General features: G+C 43.9%; 2 protein-coding genes across 4 annotated transcripts in view; both read right to left on the minus strand.

Annotated features, from left to right (window-relative positions):
• Positions 1 to 17,730, minus strand: part of kat6a (K(lysine) acetyltransferase 6A) — a 30,916-nt gene extending 13,186 nt beyond the window's left edge. For all 3 annotated transcript variants that reach the window (XM_072432792.1, XM_072432790.1, XM_072432789.1), the window contains exons 1-2: positions 17,579 to 17,730; positions 14,893 to 16,235 (exon numbers count right to left, since the gene is read on the minus strand). In XM_072432792.1, the coding sequence (XP_072288893.1) occupies positions 14,893 to 15,591 (699 nt within the window). In that variant the 5' untranslated portion in view covers positions 15,592 to 16,235; positions 17,579 to 17,730. The remainder of the gene's footprint in view (positions 1 to 14,892; positions 16,236 to 17,578) is intronic.
• Positions 1 to 20,827, minus strand: part of ap3m2 (adaptor related protein complex 3 subunit mu 2) — a 259,737-nt gene that overhangs the window by 24,612 nt on the left and 214,298 nt on the right. The window lies entirely within an intron of this gene.

Below are 20,827 nucleotides of genomic sequence, written 5' to 3' on the forward strand. Positions count from 1 at the left end.
AAAAGAGGACACGGGGTTCAGCAACTCTACACGCAAAGTTTGACCGAGATCCACAGTTACATTGGACAGTTTGGATCAGGACTGTTGGAAATCACTGCAATATTGTGTGAATATACCTTTTGACACAATCATTTCTGTCATGTTCAAATAAATATGCCCATGCCTTAAGTATTTGTCTGTCAAAAAAAAATAAAGAGACACAAAACTTTGACTAAATCAAGGCGAATTCAGACTGAATGAGAAAAATCGGGAACAAAAGTGCAACCTTTGTTAACGTTTTCATTTTAAACACTGTCTTTGTCAAATGGAGGACGACTGTTATGTATTAGGTAAAAAAATATAAAACAACTACAAGAAAACCTGCTGCTTTGCTTTGGTGAAAATTCACTGCAGAGGCCAATCTGTTTCAGTTTGAACAGAAAGTCAACAAAGCGGTTTCTATTATTAAGCCATTTTATATCAATATTGACACATTTCCATTTCATACAAAAGTTAGATTACAAATGTCCCTTATGGCCTCCATCCAATCTTTCAACAGTTACTTTTTGAACAGTTTTGTTTTTGCTTTAAGTCAAAAGTATTATTTGTCATACTAGTTGATTGTTCAGTTTGTTTTAGACTATTTCAGGCCATCATTGTCTCCTTTATCAATGGGAAACACTGGTTAATGTGACAAAAACAAAAAAGTGAATTACGTACGACTAAAAAAAAACCTCATTCTGCTTCTTAAATCGTCACGATAAAAATAATTTGTTCTCCCGATTCCATAATTGTGACCTGAAAAATATCAATTAACCGAACAATCTCGAGATCTCTCCACCAAATCGCAGCATTTCACACATTCTCGCTCTAAACGCTCCGCCAAAAACAGTGCATTTCCCTCCCAAGGTCATAACGTGCCGCCCGGAGAGACTCGTTCCCCATTTACTTAGATGCAGGAAAACAAGGAGGCGACGCGCGGAGCTGTTGTGGTGCCGAGGCCGGGCGGCGGGTCCTGGCGGTGGCGGAGGAGGAGGAGACGGCGACGCGCGTTTGATTTATTGGGTTCATTTCCTTCTGACTCGAGCTGCTCGCGATCCCTCTGTCTCTCCCCCCCCCCCCCACAAACGATATTTTGCATATCGTTTGTGGGAAAACAATGCAACACAAAAGGATGAATTCTAGTCTTTTGAGTGAAGCTTGGTTTAGATCGGGGATACGTAATAGTTAATCACTTTTGACACATTCCCCTTTAGATTAATTAGTGAACCACAGCACTACTTTGTATAATTTCATCTGAACACTAGGACTAGGACTAAAACATTTGCTAGATTACGATAGAGCCTGTGCTGAAAGATTATGGCTGACTCAAGATCATAGATGTGGCTTTATGGGATACATTTACCAGGTAGTCAAATTACTTACAACACTTTGATTTGCAAATGATAAAAGAACCGTTTTGGTACTTTGAATGAGAGTTACAGTTGGTGAAGAGGGAGGTGTATGGAGAAACGGATCAGCTGCGACAGGAGGAAAAGGAGAGAGAGAGAGAGAAAAAGAAAGAAAGCGTTTGCTGTGGAAAAATACACGACTCCTGCTCAGTTTCAACAACCATTTTTACATTCAGTGAACGGCGGACATGTCGTTTCTCTGATTTGCCGAAAGGAAGAAATGTTGTTGGCCGTGTACTATTGTATTCCATTATGAGTTTATTTAAAGAGGTTCACCATTTGCAAAAAAATATATATGTATACATCGACTAGGAAATGGACAAACTTATATTTAAATACGTTAAGATTGAGATTTTTGCCAAACATTTGAGAAACATTGAGATTTCAAACTGGTGCAATGGCAAAGCAATAAGAATGTCACGATTTAAAATGACAGTGTTACGATTATTGTGAGAAAAAACTGCGCAGTCAATGGTTACGCACGATAACTGACACATCGCCATCGTGATTGACAGGTGGGTTTAGCCAATCGGGGAGATGCATGGTCCTCCCGCATCAAAAACAGGGAAAAAATAGATATGACAGGAATGGGAAAACATCACAATTTTCTGCAGAATCAAAGAGCGAAACTCTGAAGATGAGAAGTTCCAGTTTGTTCTAAATGACAGATGACCTAGAATAACGAAATAAACACACATGTTCTGCGCCGTTCTGTTTGTGTTTGACTCGAGGCGCGGCAGAGGAAGTGGAAACCAGACTCCTTTGTAAAGAATTGAAAAAGTGTGTGTTCTTGGATCCCAGGAAAACGCTTCCAATAGTCTGTGACCAGCTTTATGAAATCAAACTGTCTGAATGAAAACATATCGTTATTCAAGAGTACAAAGATGAATTGAAATGACAAACTTTTGCTTCTAAATAGCCACGATCATCATTTTTTTGTTGTCGTTTTGTTGTATACTGTGACCTGACTAATTACGACTATTGACTATCAACCCGATGATCTCGACGCCGCTGCAAAGCAAATTAAAACACGAGCACGGCCACAGAAGCACTTGGAACGACCCTAAAGCACCGGTCGATACCGAATGTGCTCGAAAAGATGAATGGCCGTTTCTTAAGGAGAACAGAACAAGGACACGGAGCAGGAGGCGAGCGGGACTGTTGAGGGAACGAGGAAGAGGAATGTGCTGCGGCCGAAGAGCTTAGAGCGGGCTGCGTGCGACCGACACCTCAATCATTCCTGCGCCTTTAACCCTGCGCTCGCCGGACGGCCGGGAACGACCACTGCCCCCGCGCTCGAGCACACGCCGTCATAGAGACTGTGGAGAGTGGCTTCGGTTACCGCTGCCACTGTAAATTAATCCCCAACTGAAAATAAAAATGAAGAGCTAATCCGTCACGACAGGGATATTGCGGGAGGGAAAGGAGTGCCCCCCGCTCACGCTCCTCCTGAGAGTTATTTTTCCTCTTCCGTTTTCAGACTTTTGGAGCTCACTCTGCGTGGGCTGAAGCTACATTGCGCCGTCGCTCCGGAGATTTCCCCGGGCAGGACGCGGCGCCGTAGTGTGGTACAAGGTGATCGCGTCTACGTGATCGTTAAGTGCACATTTTTAGCACCGTGTGGTTCAGAAGACACGAAAAATTATCTAAAATGGCAAATTAACAAGACTAAAAACAATGTGTGCTAGCAAAAAAACTGGCAGCTATTTTGACACAAGCTTTAGAGATCAAAATCAGTTCAGGCTTTTAGATAGAGACCCGTCTTCCCGTATTTTGGACGGGGTATTTTAAAATGTGGACAGGCATTTTCGAGTGCAGGAACGGCCATTTTATTACTAAATCTTAGGGAAGAAAAGGGAATATTATCATTAAATCGGGCCGGGAAGCATTTGACAATAGTCCGCCATTACAGTTTACTGTTTACAAGTGAAAATTTGCATGCTGCGCGCCGATTGATTGACAAAATTTGTGTGCTTGGCTCCGATTGGCTGCCGAGACTGGATTCCTTGGCTGCCGAGACTTGGATTCAGGAAGAACGTGACCCGGAGCCAAATGGGACACACCTCGCCGTGACGGTTTGCAACAGGGACTGAGAGGACTTGAAATGCCACCTTTATGTCCCCACACAAACAAACACAACTGTTACATTCTGCTGCTGCTGCTTCATGCATTGCCAAAAGTGGAGCTTGGTTCTGATCCTTCGCCTACTTAAATCATTATTTCACCCTTTTGCTCACTGTAAACCACAACATCGATCTTGAGGTTATAAATGGCTCTATTGACGTCCTGTTCGAAACTACAGCGCTCCTTCTCAGCTGCGACTACCGCACGACAAAGTGGCGTTTCAGAGTAGAGGACGATTATCGAAAAAGTGGTCTACGACACGGTGGACCGCTTTGAACGAGAGCCAGGTCTATACTGCAATTCTGTTTTAAAATAAGTTTGAAGTGCTGGGTAGAAGGCGGGGAAAGAAGAGGAAGAAGGTGAAAACAGATTTACTCCAACTAGGGATGTCAAGATATCAACTTTTAGTGTCACGGTGAGAAAAAACATCACGATTTAATGATTATTCTTTGATTATTAAGACGGTAACAACTGTGAAATCTTTCATTCTCACTGGAACACATTACTATTCCTGTTATTTACATTAAAATCTATTTTCCAGATGATCCATTGGACTACAAACACTTAATTTTGCTTCTAAAAACGTCACGGTTATTATTTATTTGGTCCTTACGATTATATTGTGACCTGAACAATCACAATTATTGATCATTAACCAATAAATCTTCACATCCCTCACACAAACACGCTGGAACCAATCCAAATACAACTAAGAGTACTCTACATGACGGGGAGAACGCTGCACAAGAGTTTGCAGAATACGTCTCCTTTATTCAGAACATTAGCAGCAGTTCCTAATCTTGAGAATCGGTGTTAACCTGCAACAACCTGACTCAGAGTTTGTAAAATAAATGTTTTCAAAGTTCAGCAAACCATTCGTTCAGTGGATTTTTTCTTCAGCCCATTTGTACTGTGCGCTTCCCATTGCAAACGGGTGCCTTTTTTTCTTTTAAATTAAAAAAAGACCAAAGAGAATCTGGCATCATCTCTCAAATATTTACAGGGGAAAAAAACAGATCTAGTTCTAACATGGTTGGAAAAGGCACTTTCAGGTAAACCATGCCAGATTCTAAATAAGATTGATGGAAATGATACTGTCTGTTTGCAGATATAATGGAGTGCAAAGAACACAACACAACTGACCTGCTTTTGCTCTTTATGGATACAGCTGGTCAAGGAAATACAGTACAATGGGACAAACGGGAGCACAAAAGAGACAAACTGCAAACGGAGAAAGTCCCACGCTTTTGCCCCAGAAGAGCCTGTGGCCTCTGGTGGTCTGCGGTCGCCCGTGAACTGGTGCAGCAACAACAAACCAGAGCTTTGAGCAGCAAAACAATGTGACAAACTTTTTACACAATGAATGTACTTTTCCCTAAACCAAATAAAACACGTCTTCATCGACAATACTCAGAGCACAATGTTGTCCCTCCACACAAGCAATGGAAATATGACGTCCGTCCAGGAGAAGCTTTGAATGTTGATGTGAATGCCAGAAACACATATTCAAATGTTTAATGTCTTACCCAGCCATGATATTTACTTGAGTAACTTTTTGACATTATACTTTTACTTACTACTTGACATTGTACTTTTACTTACTACTAATCATTTCATATTGTCAACATAAAGTGGGAAGAACAGCCAATACTTTTAATCAAGTGAGAAACTGATACTTCAATAAAAATATTACTCAAGTTTAAGTCAAAAAGTCCATTTTCAGGGCCTGCAAATTAATGGCCACAATTGCGTAAACCCGTTTCCCCAACATTTAATTAATAACCATCACACGGTTAAGTTTCACTGTTTTCTATGCATAATAATCATTTTAATTCACATTTACGTTTTAACAACCCATTTTTCTGCTCGAGACGCCTTCTGTGACACTAGGAGGCCTTTCACAATAAATATTGTAGCACGACGTTGATACCGAAATAATGTACAGTAGAGTTTATTGTCAGAAATGAATAAGCAGTTTTGGGTGGGAATTATCTCGATATTCAGACGGTATAATATCAGAACGGCAGATCACCAGAAACGTGCAAAAATGTGTCTGTAAATGTCTTTAATAGCGTTTAAATATTGTGTAAAACATCATAAGATTACACAGCAAGTTTGTCATACTTTTATTCTTTGACTGCTTATTTTGTAGTCTTTTAATGTTAAGAATATACTCGATAGTGAAATTACAAGTGCAGAACCAAGGACCATCACCTTGAAAGTTTACATTCCATTTTTTTCATTTCTATTTTGAAACGGCTCTTTTTGCAGCATTTTCACAATAAACGACAAGCGCAACATTCAGATTTTGCACATCTTCAAAACGAGGATGTCACAATGTCCAATTTCACCGTTATGATTATTGTGACGAAAGAAACATCACAATTCAACGATTATCGCCGAGATTGAGCACTTTTGTGACCAGTTTTATGGAATTAACCTGTGCAAATGACAAAATAAAGTAAAACAGCTAGATAAAAAACAACTTCAAATTCTTTTAAACTGTATATTGAATTGAAACCACTTCATTTTGCATCTAAAATAGTCACGATTATATTATATTATAGTTCTTGTGATGGTATTGTGACCAGAATAACCACGACCATCTAATTGACATTCCTTCTTCATAACAACATTCCACGTATTTTAAACGTCAACTTATCGCCCACTTTCTATTAAAAGAATGCAACAAAACAATATCCGCCGGCCCAAACTGCTGCTGCTGCTCTTCTGGCTTGTTAGAGGAGCGCACTGGCACGACCTCCGCCTCGGTGTCGGCGTTGTGAGCGGCGCTTGGCATGAGAAGTGTAGCGTTTGGGGGGCGGCGCGTGTGGCTAAACCCCGGCTCCGATGTGTTCAGCAGCTGTGGAGGTGACGCTGGAGCGCGGCCCGTGATTTAGAACGCTAACCTTCAATCTTAGACGGAGTCGGGAGTTTTGGCCGAGCACTTTGGCCCGGAGCGGCAGAGCGGGCCGGAGGAGCCACAGGTGGAAAATGTCACTGGAACGAGCAAAACTGGAGATGTTTTATGGGATTTGAGCTGTAGGGATTTTATAACCGTTTATAAATCAGACATATTTTGACCTTTCGGCATTTTTTGTGTTTTTGGCTTGAAGCGTAAGAATAAGCTCGCTGCTCACTAGGGCTGCAGGAGTCATCTACGTTTGAATGGACACAGTAAGCAAATTGCAAGTATCCTGCGTTATTCTACAAATACATAGTGCTAATGAACTTTAATAGCCACGTCAAATCAATAACATCAGCAGCTTTTTACCATCTAAAAAACATTGCCAAAATCAAAAATATAGTGTCAAAACCAGATTTAGAGAGACTTATCCATGCGTTTGTCTCCAGTAGATTAGACTACTGTAATGGCCTGTTCACTGGCCTCTCCAAACGAGCTGTAAAACAGCTGCAGTACATCCAGAACGCTGCTGCTCGGGTCCTGACTAGAACCAGGAAGTATGATCACATTAGTCCTGTTCTCAGGTCTCTGGCTCCCTGTGGCTCAGAGAATAGACTTTAAAGCAGCTCTGCTTGTGTACAAGTCTCTCCATGGCCTAGCACCAAAGTACATCTTGGATATGTTAGTGCCATATGAACCATCTCGGACTCTGAGGACCTCAGGGACCGGCCTCCTGCTGGTGCCCAGAGTCAGGACTAAACATGGGGAATCTGCGTTTCAGTTTTATGCAGCTAAAATCTGGAACAGTCTTCCTGAAGATGTGAGACAGGCTTCTACTCTGACAATGTTCAAATCTAAGCTAAAAACAGTTTTGTTTAGCGGCGCATATGACTGAAAGGATTTTTTCTTTGCACTCTTCTCTTTTGTTTGTGATTTTATTAGTTTAGAAAATCAGTTGGATTGATAATTTTTAATTTAGTTAATTTTATTGTATTTCTGTTTCTGTAATTTCTTTGTGATTTGAATGCATTTTTTCTGCTGTGAAGCACTTTGAATTGCCTTGTGTATGAAATGTGCTCTACAAATAAACTTGCCTTGCCTTGCCTAATCCCGATGTTTAGATCCAAACATATTCTTAAATACCTTTTTATTAGTTGTCAGTTCTTTTAGCCTAGTCATAATGTACATTCTACTGAGCATGTCAATGTTGATCAGAATCCTATCATTAATACATAAATGCCAAATCTCATCGCAATCCTTGTTAGAAATATTGTGATGAGATATTTTTCTGCTCACTTTTCAGTTTAAGATGAATCTAGGGGGTACACTTTACAATACTGTCATAGTCGGCGGCGGTAGGAGCAGCCAAACGTTTTACTCAAGTAAGAGTACGAAAGTGTTTGAGAAACTGTTACTCAGGAGTTTTAAGAGTAACTGTTCGGACGTAACATCTGTTTTATAAATGTAAGTTTATGTAATTTGAAGGACAAAACAGTAACTAAAGCACAAAATCAGGTATTTTCAAAGGATTGACACAAAATGAGACTAAATCTAAACTAAATCACTTCTGATGGAGCGGTACAAGAAACAAAAATATTCAAATAATTCCATATTGTCAGCATGAAGTGAAGAGGAGCAGGCAACTTATAATTTAAACCAAAAAATGTAACACCCAAAACAGTGACTCTTGTTGGCAAATATGTTGTTTTGCAGCAGATGATGTGTAGGCACGAGGTGGAGAAACTCACAGGAGAACTTTCCATGTACCGAGCAAACATAACCACCTCATACAACAACAAGAGCCGCAGATACAGGAGCAGAGGGAGGAGAGAGGGCAGGAGGAGAGAGAGGGAAAGGAGGAGAGAGGGGCAGGAGGAGAGAGAGGGGCAGGAGGAGAGAGAGGGGCAGGAGGAGAGAGAGGGAAAGGAGGAGAGAGAGGGAAAGGAGGAGAGAGAGGGAAAGGAGGAGAGAGGGGCAGGTGGAGAGAGGGGCAGGGGGAGAGAGGGGCAGGGAGAGAGAGGGGCAGGGAGAGAGAGGGGCAGGGAGAGAGAGGGGCAGGGAGAGAGAGGGGCAGGGAGAGAGAGGGCAGGGGGAGAGAGGGCAGGGGGAGAGAGGGCAGGGGGAGAGAGGGGCAGGGAGAGAGAGGGGCAGGGAGAGAGAGGGGCAGGGAGAGAGAGGGGCAGGGAGAGAGGGGGCAGGGAGAGAGAGGGCAGGGGGAGAGAGGGCAGGGGGAGAGAGGGCAGGGGGAGAGAGGGGCAGGGAGAGAGAGGGGCAGGGAGAGAGAGGGGCAGGGAGAGAGGGCAGGGAGAGAGAGGGCAGGGAGAGAGAGGGGCAGGAGGAGAGAGAGGGAAAGGAGGAGAGAGAGGGAAAGGAGGAGAGAGAGGGAAAGGAGGAGAGAGAGGGAAAGGAGGAGAGAGAGGGAAAGGAGGAGAGAGGGGCAGGAGGAGAGAGGGGCAGGAGGAGAGAGGGGCAGGAGGAGAGAGGGGCAGGAGGAGAGAGAGGGAAAGGAGGAGAGAGGGGCAGGAGGAGAGAGGGGCAGGTGGAGAGAGGGGCAGGTGGAGAGAGGGGCAGGGAGAGAGAGGGGCAGGGAGAGAGAGGGCAGGGGGAGAGGGCAGGGAGAGAGAGGGCAGGGAGAGAGAGGGGCAGGGAGAGAGAGGGGCAGGGAGAGAGAGGGCAGGGGGAGAGAGGGCAGGGGGAGAGAGGGCAGGGAGAGAGAGGGCAGGGAGAGAGAGGGGCAGGGAGAGAGAGGGCAGGGAGAGAGAGGGGCAGGGGGAAGATGGAGGACGTACTCCAGGCATATAATCAATGTTCAGGGGCATTTTGTATTGACCGTCCTCTGAATGATACGAGCAGGGATGTCTTCACCTTGAGCAAACACAGGCGTAGGTAATATCTACGTCAGGTTACACACGGCAGTTTGGGGATGATGTACGCTGCTGCTAAATCTCCCAATGAGGGCTTCTAACAAGGGCTGACTAATGTGCGGTCTACAGAGCAGCAAAGCACTGTTGAGCCTCTATACTTTATTTATTTTATCCATTTCATTTATTAGTTATTTTATTTATTGGATCAGAACAGTGCAAATAGATACAGTGTTGTTATTTAAAGTGAAAGGTGTCACTTTACAGAAACTGTTCTTGTGGCGATACGTTCTAAGGAGCGACAATAAACAGGAGAATAACAGAGATCATTGCAATCAAAGATAATTGGCATTTTATCACCAAAGTGTGTAGAAATAACTAACTTATGCACAATGTTCACGTCTGGATCAGTCATTCCCAACCCGTCCCCAAGGTGTTTTGGAAAGGAGGCCAAACTAGATTCAAGGCATGGCATGTTAATTGCCTCTTCCCTACTGTTCTGCAACATGTTTATTAACCAGAAAATGCCTTATAATGGAAAATATAATATTAGGTAGCATCTCAGTTAAGAGAGCTACTGCCTTATAAGCGGTTATCTCGCCCTCCGAGACAACCACCGTTGTGATTTTGCGCGTTACAAAAATAAATTGAATTGAGAAGACGTTTTGGTCATCAACATATCCACGTGTAAAACTGCAGTCGCTGGCAGAAAAAGCTTGGGAACCACTGGTCTAGTTCATTATTTTCAATCATAACAAAACACATTACAATAATATGTTCAATAGATACAATTCAAATTATAATAATCAGTACCTGTAAAAGTTTAAACTATCAGCAACTGTTGTAATTATCGCACTATTATCGTTAATCGTGATTGTTTTGGCCCGGGTCGCGCCATTTCTGGCCGGCGGAAAGATTGAAGGGAAACCACAAAACCTTGTGTGTTGTCGGACTTCTTTTTTCACACGTCCTCGCCGTGACACCGCTATCGTCATGGGGAACTCTGGTTGAACCCTTATCCAGCTGTTAGAGGGGGGGCAACTGCGGGGCAGGCAGATCGCTCTTGTCCATTATGACAGCGCGAGCATCACAGGCGCACATAACGCAGTCGCTGCTAACGCCCGGGCGGATATACACACACACACAAAGGCTAGCGCGCAGCCCGTCCCACCTAATGGCCGCGGCTTCATACAGCTAACGGGCGCTCGGGGAGGCAATGAGGTTTGCCATCTATATATCCGTGACCCTTGGGTGACTCCTCTCCCCCGTCCGCCTCCCCCGTGCTGACCTGGCAATGGCACCCCATTATGGGCGAGAGGGAGGGACACGGGAACAAGGTCTGTGATCCCGGTTTTGAATGGAGTACTGGCCGCGCGTTGACTACACAAATCTCCTGGCGAATGGGGTCATCGCTGGTGCTTGGCCAATTTGTTTTGATTTTCTCTGCCTCGCTCGTACTCGCGCACACACACCGACGTGCTTCTGCGCCCTCTCCCAGCCGCTCCGCTTCCATCTGAAATCATAACTGCCAGCGATCATCCGCGGCAATGATCTGGTGAACCGGGAAAGAGCGACCGCGCAACGCTTGAGTCATGATTGCAGATATTGCCGCCGGCACATTCACATATTCGTCAGGAGGAGCGTTGCCGTGAATCTGGCACGACTGAATCGCAAGAAGGTTTCATCTGAGGTGGCATAATACATCGCCGCTGAAGAGAAAGCGCAAAGAGTGCAATTATTTACACCGCCGTTTCTCCACCTGGGCTCCGGGTCAGGGGGGACAATGTCAAATGTGTACAATAATCTTCTCAAACAGGTCTTGAAAGGCAGGGATGAATGCAGATCTCTTTTTGTTAGCCTACCAAATGGGGGTCACAGATGTTATTATGGGCGCCGCGACTGAAAACGTTTGAGAAACACCGATTTAGACAAAAGAATGTGCAAATATTCTGTCTCGTCGTACCTGTAGTTTAGACTCTAGAGTGGTGCTGTGGTCCTGAAGTTGATTAAATTGGTCGATGGCTTCTAAGTCAATTAGTTGACCGGTCATTTATATGAAACAGCCGCAAAAAGTAAAAACTTGGGAGTGAATCATGAGTTTAATCTGCTTATTTTACATATAAATACAGTTTTGAATCGTTTTGAACAATTTTGAGCTAAATAAAAACTAGAATAAGATAAGAATATAACCACAAAAGAAGGTGTTTTATCAAAGAGTGGTATCGAAAAATCTGAAGTGTGAATAGAGTATTTTCCCTAGTATCCTGACACTATTAGATGATCTTTTCAAAATATATGGGAATTCAATATTGTGTTTTCCTGACACTGATAGATAATAATAAAAACACATCTGGCAGACAGAGACAGGATACCATATTGTGGATTATTTACTGGCTTTTCAAAAGGTGGAAAACTGGACAATAGCACTGAAGCAGATGCAGTGATGACAGCTGAAAATGGCCTCAAAGGAAGAATCAAGGCCACTGCACTTGCTGTAGCCACAGGGAGACGCGTAATGCAGCACTACACTAAGCAAATATAGTCTACATTCCCCTGTATTTGCTCTAGTCCTGTAAGCCATTAGTCAATGAAACAATTAATCAGACAATTGAGTCTTAGTCGATGATTATTAGTCCACTTATTATTCTATTGGTATTATAAAGCACAGCAGAAAAGAAAAGGCAAAGGATGAGTTAGCTGAAGATTTGGGAAGGAGTTGTGAACGTATTGCTGTTTTACATCCAGACAGACACTCAATTTACTTCTTTTTTTCCTTGTCTTCGCAGAGTACTTTGACTCAAATATAAAGGTCAGATCACAGAGGTAGTATTGAGACGCTTTGCGAATCCCACGTCCTCTTTCAGTCGACTTTTCACGATTTACATGGCAGGTCTTTAGCGAACCAAGTATTGATTTAGTCGATTACAGCCCTAATTTAGTCACACACTCACTCTCTTACACCAATTTAAGTCACATCCTCCTTCACTACAACCAAAGAGCTTCTCCTTGGTGTTCCCATATAACCTTTGACTTTCCATCTCCTTTGTATGTCCAAACTAGAGAGGTCCAAATCGCCAAGATAATAAATGCAAAGCTTCTATTTTTACCTCGTAGTTCATGACACATTGACTGATTTAAATCCCTCAGAACATTCACTGTTGTTTGGTAATGATTTCAATACTTTAAAATCACAACAATCCTTTGACATCGTGACAGCACAAGTCCAAACAAACTCAATCTGCCCTTTCATTCCTCATCATCACTGAAACATTTAACAAGAGCTGCCTCCCTCATTTTACTCATACCTAGTCATATCATGCTCGCCATCTTCACCATCACGCTTTGACGCCACCTTTACCATCAAAGAAACTAATTCCACACTTCCTGGAGTGATACCACAGGCCTTTGAAACCAGCCAGTCCGATACATTTTGCATTACATAACATCTCCTTTACGACTTGAACGGGGGGGGGGGGGGGGGGGGGGGGGGCGTAGTACTACCGGAGATGAAGGAGCCCGTCGTCGTCATCTTAAGAGGCGAGCCGAGTGTCTGCGGCCAAGCGGGTCAGTGTGTTAGCGGCACCCATGTGACAGCCCCCCGCCCTCCAAGTTAATCCTCCAGTGTGTGAATGGAGGCACTGGCCCGCTCTAGGTGAAACTGGCATGTGCAAAACACCCAGAACTAGGCCAGGAATAGCGGCAACAGCGGCGTAGTGATAACCCTGTGACATATGACCCACTGACAACAAGCCACTATGTTTGCAGAAGCGTGAAGCTCCACTTGATTTATTTGCATACACGGTCAATGGCATGCTCTAAAGTATCGGTTCACTTGAGAGTGTCTTAGAAAGCGTCTGTTAATGGTAGTCTGTCCTTCCATGCTCATGTCCTGGCTCACAGGGGTCTGCACACACTCTAAATCGTACCTGAATTAGACTTTTTCTTCACCTGGCACGTGGCGCTGTCAGACATTGCTAAAGCTAGAGTAAACAACACACAACTTTCAATTTATGGTCAGATATTTCGGTATTTATTTCACTTCGCTGCACCTCTACACAGCGCTTTAACGTCTTTATGCAATGCTTTGGGTTTGGATAACGTCAGACGAATTATGCATTGTAAATATAATATGTTTGATAAAGAGGAAACAGCTGATGCAAATGTGCCTAGCTTTGTTTTGTCAAGTTTGCCGGCTCAACAAATAAAGTTACCGTATTGTCACTGGGAATACAGCAGAGAAGCCAGCATAAGGAAGCATTATGTTCTAGTTCAAACTGCTTTTTGTCTGCAAACTCGCTCGCCCAATCACCTCGTTCAAATGTGTTCCAAGAGCCGAAAGATGGCCAGATCACCTTTGAAAGCAAGTACCACTCGCTTAAACAGACCGATATGGCTCACTTAAGACAGTGGAGACACAGCTCAACTTTGACTAGAACCAACGTTTCAGACTGAAGATACAAATGATTATGAGTCAAAAGCTTTCAACTGGATTCTGAATGGCAACAATAGGGGCTTCTCACTGTGTCTATACGCTTTAGACTTTCTTGACTATAAGATAACCTAGTCGCCCGTCTTCTCTGTGCATTTTAAAGTATAGTTGCGAGTCCAGTTTTGGTTGAACGCAGTAATTTGATTTTCCTAAGTGCCCTGTAAACACACAGACTTGTACATGTCCCTGGCCCTTTAGAAGAGTAGGTTAGCTGCCGACTGCTGCCTCTGATCAGGTTACAGAAGTGGGTGTGTTCCTTTGCTCCTCTGTCGCCTGGATGTCTGCTTTTCCCTCTCTCTCCGACTCATTGTGTCTCTATGTAACACTCCGGTTGTGGAGGCCTGTAGTTTACGTCATACACACACACACACATACACACATACACACTCTTCCCTTGCCTCGCTCCAGACAGCTCCAAACTGGGACTAGCCCGCAGCTGGTCCACATTCACTGCAGGAGTCTGGGAGCAATGTGACACTCAGCATTGACCTCCTCCTTAAAAACTTGCCTTGCAGACACCCACCCATCAAACTCAACAACTCTCCACCTAAATCCACCTGCACACCTGGGTCCATGACAAGACAGCTCGAAAAACTAACTCCTGGTATTTGTTTACATGCGTTAGCCCAAAAAACCAACAACAAAATACATTCAACCAAGTAGAAGCTTGTCCTGGAGAATTATATGACTAAAATTAACCTGATAGTACCTGTTGAACTATTTCAAAACTCCAGAAACCTACAGGAAAAATCTCTTCAAGTGAAGTGAACAAGCTGGTCCCTGGTAAAACTTAAAATTCCAATAAACATGACTAATATCCTATACTAATATCCTCTTAAATATCAATATTATATTTGCAGCAAATATTTTACAAATAGAGCAACATCAAGTTTATGGAAACAGCTGAAATATGAAGTAAAGCAATGCTCGTAAAACAGAAAATCTACAGTTAAACTCATCACATGTCATCCATAATTAGAAAGGTCACTGGACTAAAAACATGTGACCTGAAGGATGTGTGTGCTTAATATGTTACAGTTTAGTTTTACTGTTTGCATTGGTGCGTATGAGCAGATGCTTTACCTTGTCCTGCTCGTGGGGGAGCAGTCGCACAGGTGGCAGTGACTCCAGGGACACCGTTCCGGTCCCGTCGTCCTGGTGGTGGTGCGAGCTGCTTCGGCTCACCAGTTCAAAGAGAGGACCCTGTTTGACCACTCGTCCGTGAGCCACAGCGCGCTTCAGGGCCACCCTTAGCTGCTGGTGGAAGATCCCAGTGCCCATGGAGCCGCTGCTGGACAGATACGACGCAACATCCGCCTGACATTTTAAAAAACGCTCAATGTCTTTTAAACTCGAACCCCCAGGTTCATGGAGACCCTCAAGTGCCCGCTTGATAAGCTTGTTCCAGTCCAGTCCTGGTTTCTTTCCTGTATGAAAGTGTGACCCACCACTCGAGCTGCTACCCCCACCGCCACTGCTGCCACCGCTGCCTCCTCCTCCTCCTCCTCCCCCAGAGCTGCCAGTTTTGGATTTGGGCACAATAATTCTCCCAGGGTTGTCCGGATCCTTGTAAGAGTTGAGACCCTTGTTGGTGACCTTGAGAATAGTCCCATCTTTAACACTGAGCTCTAACTGTTCTAAAACAGTTTTGCGATCCAGGCCATGTGACATGTTGACCGCATTGCTGATGCGGTCTTCGGATGGCCGCTGCTTTTGCTTCTTCACCTTTCGGATGGCCTCTAGGATCCATTGTGTGTACAGCGGATTGGCTAGTTTGACCATGGCTGCGGTCAGTTGAGGTGGAAGGGCTCAGCACCCTACCGCTACAACCACAAAGAACTAAAAGCCAAGGGATGTCTTGGCCTGCGCCGTAGCGCCGCCGCTCCTCTCCTTTGAACCCTCTACCTGCGTACTATCCTTTGTCCTGGGGCCGCACGGATATTCCCTCAGAAGCTGAGAATGAGCAGCACGGTAAAGAGCAGCTGACCATAGCACAAACTACTTGGGCCAACCCTTCACCTGGTAAAAATAATCTCCCTTCCTCCAGCCAGGACAGCCTGCCTGGCAGAGAGCAATGCTGTGACCTGTATTGGACAGTCCCAAGCTCAAACAATGTATTTCCAAGAAAAAATGTAATGGTAAAAAGACAACAATAAAAAAAGTAGGGGAGCGTTGGTTGATGAACTCTCAACAGTAAAATAACAGTGTCCAAAATATTAACTTTCAAAAATGAAAGTTACACTGGGCAGAGTTTTTGAGATTAAAAGATTTGTTTAGTCCTCCATCCACATTGCAGTTCCTCGAGCTCGATCCCTGTGTCTTGATGGTGTACACCCGCCACACTCAGGACGGAGCAGATATCTCACCGCAGGGAGCTGTCAGTGCGATCTCCTTTATGCTTATAGCGCCTGAAGAGCTGGTAAAACCTTAGGAGAACGAGAGGACACACATGTTAGTTCAATATTTCAGCCAGGTCTTTCACACAAGTAAAGCTAGTCAATAAACAGAATACAGTATGAAAAAAGAGAATACAAAAAGTAAAACCAAATAAAACTAACAAGAAGAACATTATTATTCTATATCCCTGAAATTATATAAACCCAGTGTTCCACAGTTATAACAAGCAAATACAAAAATGTCAAAAACAGCTGCACTAAACACAATGTCTTGCATAAAAGTCGCTCAATCATTAAATTAAAAGTATAAATAATAATTATTAATTTAGTCACTTTATTCTAGGTTTGTACTAAACATGTAAGCCTAGACAGTTAATAACTCGTGAAGCTAAAAGGCAATAATACTTTACATACCAATACAGTTAATGGTGCATTTACCATAAAATCAAGTTTATATCATAAAACGTTAATAAAACACACCACATAACTCCAAAACATATACCCCACTGCTCAAAGGCTAGCAGGGGGAGCTAACGTAAACATGATGCAGTCAAAACATAGACTGTTAGCAAACATTAGCACGAAGGCTAGCTAAAAATCAAAGCTCAGCCTGTGTCCTCGTTGCCAAAGTGTGTCCAGTGGTGTGTTTACTCTCACTAATATGATATTGGCAGCCAAGTATCTGACAACAGGGCTTCCCGCTAACTACTGCTGTTGTTTAGCAGGCTAATGTGAAGTGCTAACCAGCGAGCTAACGTTACGACAATGTTACAATGTAAACAGCGCAAATCGAAAGTAAGTGTGGACGATAAGGCTGTGCGCTCACCGCCACGGTTCAGACAACACAAAGCATCACACTGCAGCAGCCGCGGACAAATGTGTTGCTGCTAATGCCATTCAGATGTTAAACGTAAAACCGCGGCCTGGTAAAAAAAGCACAATGCAACTCGCCATTAAGGATAGTAGTGTGCAAGTGCAAAAATTAAGACATCATAGCCTGCAGTGTTGCCCGCTCCGAGGCCTCGTTTGCAGCCTCCGGAGTGCGCAAAGACCCGCTGCCCGCTCAGACGCGTCTCCAGCAGCGGTCTCTTCCCCCGCGCGCAGACTTCCTCCTCGCGCCACCCACGTAAGTCCACAGCCCCGCGGTGGAAGACGAGGCCCGGAGCTGGAGCGGGGCAGCAAGGCCTCGGCTCCCCCTCCGTGCCCCCCACCCACCACGGCGACGATCATCCCGCCGCTCCGTACCCCTCGCTCCCCGCGCCACGGTCCCCCCAGAAAGGCAAGCGCTGGTCCGGGTGCTGCTTTGCGAGGGAAGTCCGACGAAAGGGCGGCCGTGTAAAAATCTATCCGGGGCTATTTCCGCTGTTACTCACCGGGATTAGGTGTCGAGTTGCCGCGGAGAAGGTGCCGGACCCGTGCGCAACGGAGACAACAACAAGCCGAAAAATGCAGCCAGAGACTAGAGGCTCCAGAGCCGACGCCATCTTTGAGTGAAACAGGAGCACGGCTGGTGGGGGAGGGGGCACACTGGACCGTCAGGCAGCGCTTAAGGGACCGTCTACAAAGTGCAAGGCGAAGATCTTCACGAAGAACCGTCCTCTGCAAGGCGCGGGAGGCGGCTTGTTCAACTCAAACCGGTTTCCTGCTCAGATTTGCCCCCCTCACATCTCAAAACCAATCACCACACTGTAACAATTACCTGGCCAGATTTCTCTCCTTTCTACGATGATCGGGGGGGGGGGATAAAATAAAATATATGCAATGACATAGTTTATTTTTTACCAGCAGCATTTTGTGCGTAAAACGTCTGGTTAATCAGGCTAATGAATAATGAACCAAATTAATTAGCCAATTAACTGCCTAATTCAATTGAGGCGATTATTTAGATTAGCTGCGTGTTACAGCTGCCAACTACACTATTGGAATATTATTAATGACAAAAAGATGCCTGATTTTTGCATGTGGGCTAAATAAATAAAAAAAAATATGGCGCGTTAAAATTAGAGTAGTAAATTAGTTCAATACACCGTGACACATAAACTCTCTGATGTGTTCTGATAAGTAAGTATTTTTTTTATTTGTATAGCACATTTAAAATCCAAAGTGCTTCACAATGAAAAAAAACATTTAAAAAAAAAAAAAAAAACACGAGTCACGACCCGTACTGTTTCAATTCCAGTGTTCGGTTCAAATCAGACGTCTGTGGCTATAACAAAACCATCGCCTGGGGGGGGGGGGCTTTCGCAAACGTGCCGATGCTGCTTTTGGCGGGGGTGCATCCTCGGGCGCAACACCGTGTACTGTTGCTATGAGAGGGGTGTGGATATTGGCTGCGCGCATGAAATGGAAGAAAGGGACAGATGGCGGTAGCGTTGGAGGAAGGAAAAAAAGAGATAGGTGTTCTCGCATTCTCCACTGAGCTGCGGCTACAAGAGGAGGAGGAGGAATAGGGTTCAAGGGAGCGTCAACATCTTCCCTGCAGCTGTAGAAAAAAATCAAAGCCAATGAGCACGCCTTAACGTTAGAGGGTATTTAAAGATCAAAGCGAGACACCCTCCACTACACTGCAGTCCATTGTAGCGAGGCAGCTGTGTGTTTCTAAGCCAAAGACGGGAGGTGTGCCACGCGACGCAACGCCCCAGAGATAACCAGATATTGCAGCGTTGAGCTATTTTTGACCGTGCCACCAGTTAATAACCCATCCCATTATCTCTGCAAATATGCACAATTGCTACTACTGTATGTGCACTGCTCCTGTTGATACACCTACTGCAAAGATAGCGCATGTGTTTCCAGGGTATAATTGTGGCAGTGCACAGTTAGACACCACCACACGCTATAACACCTTTTTTCCTGAGTAATTTATGATCTGTGAAGAGGTGCAGCTATAAATTACAGCGTCTCCTGGCAAGTCTTATGTTTGGTTAGTGTGTACACATGCAGTAGGGCGGTCATTTGTATGTGTTTGCAGGGTCTATTTTACTCAAATAAAACTAAGGAGTTAGAGATGAGTGTCTGCAGCGTATTCCTTCTGCAGGATTGAAGCAAAACATGTGTATTCGGAATGGCATCGGACTCAACTGTGAGACAATTCAACATGATATTGTCATGCACTTGGGTTAACACATTCTGTCACACTTGGTATTTTTAGAATTGGTGGACAAACTTAACTTTAAATAAGTTTAAATAAGAAACAAAACAGGAAACCAAATCAAGCATTTAACTGGAAGCATCGGTAGATATTATTTGACATAGAGTGATGGATTGTGATTTTTGGGGTATATGTCAAAATTTGCCTCACGGTTTCAGATTATTTGACTTTTCCCATTATCCTATGTGTCTTGATACTGAGGTGAGAATTGCTTGTCGTAATTCTCACACCCAGAACTGGATTTAAAGAGAGTTGTCACTGAGCTTCCCTCAAAATCAATGACATTTTTACAGTTTATGATTTTATGCACACATGTTGCAATTTGACACCTTCAGAACCCAACAGCATTTCTTTTTAACACACCAATGGCAAGGGGTGCTCCCAGGGTGGAAATTAAATTATGTGCTGCTTTGTGTAAAAATGAAGTGTATGCTGCAGCTCCTTGGAGACAGATCTGGTAGTGTCTTATAGGAAGCAATTAGACTGGGGCTTTTCCCATGTTACAGTTGTTGTCAGCGGAGAGGGTAAACAGTAGTCAACTCCACTGTGATGATTGAATCCAAACCAATTATACTGGCGGGTGGTTGTGCCGTAAATTATTTAACTCGAGGGATACGAGAATGGAAGTGGCAATTCTATACTTTGAGCACATTTTTGGAAAGGCGGGTAGCAATAGCATCGCTGTAATAGCAGTCGCGTTGCACGATGGTGATCATAATAGCGTCAGCTGCAGTAGAGTATAGGGGATTGTAGTAGAAAGTAGAAGGTGTAGCTGTTGTCATACTTGTAGTTGCAGTCATATCATAATAGCCGTTATAATATTGATAATACTGCTTTTATATTGTAGACCTCTTTGCTTCTTCAGGGACAAACACATAAATTGCACAACAAGCTGTATTAACTCAAATGACGAGTGTTATTGCATACACAGGAGCTCATGAATATCAGCACCGGCTCCTAAAGGACTTGGCGCTACATAAATGTGCAGAGTGGGCCGGCTAACAGATGGACAATACTCAAGAGGAGCTCAAACTACAGCGACTGTTCGGGGCCATAAATAAATTATACAGTGCACTATGATCCACGGCAGAGGACATGTTCACAATAGACAACAATAGAGACAAAGTGCTCCAGGGAGTGTGTATGGGCCCGGGATTAGGGAGCCGTTTAAGTGTAATTTTGACAAGGATGTATTGATTTTGTGTCACGGGAAAGTGGCAGAGGGACAGCTTCACTTTCACTCGTTACTAATGAGTTCTGATCACTACAAAACACGGAGCGATTAACACTGGTTTTATTTGTTAAACCGAGGCTGAAGCGTTCTTACAATCAAGGACAAAACAACAGAGATATATTACATTTTTGTTATTGCTTTGTGTTTACATATCCATTGTTTATAACTTAATTACAATTCTAAAGAACAATATTAAGCATATTAAACTTTCGTCTTTTCATTGTTGCTATCGATTAC

Source organism: Eucyclogobius newberryi, unplaced genomic scaffold (assembly GCF_026437365.1).
Source record: "Eucyclogobius newberryi isolate DKJ021-1_F unplaced genomic scaffold, fEucNew1.0.hap1 SCAF_6, whole genome shotgun sequence".
Taxonomy (NCBI): Eukaryota; Metazoa; Chordata; class Actinopteri; order Gobiiformes; family Gobiidae; genus Eucyclogobius; species Eucyclogobius newberryi.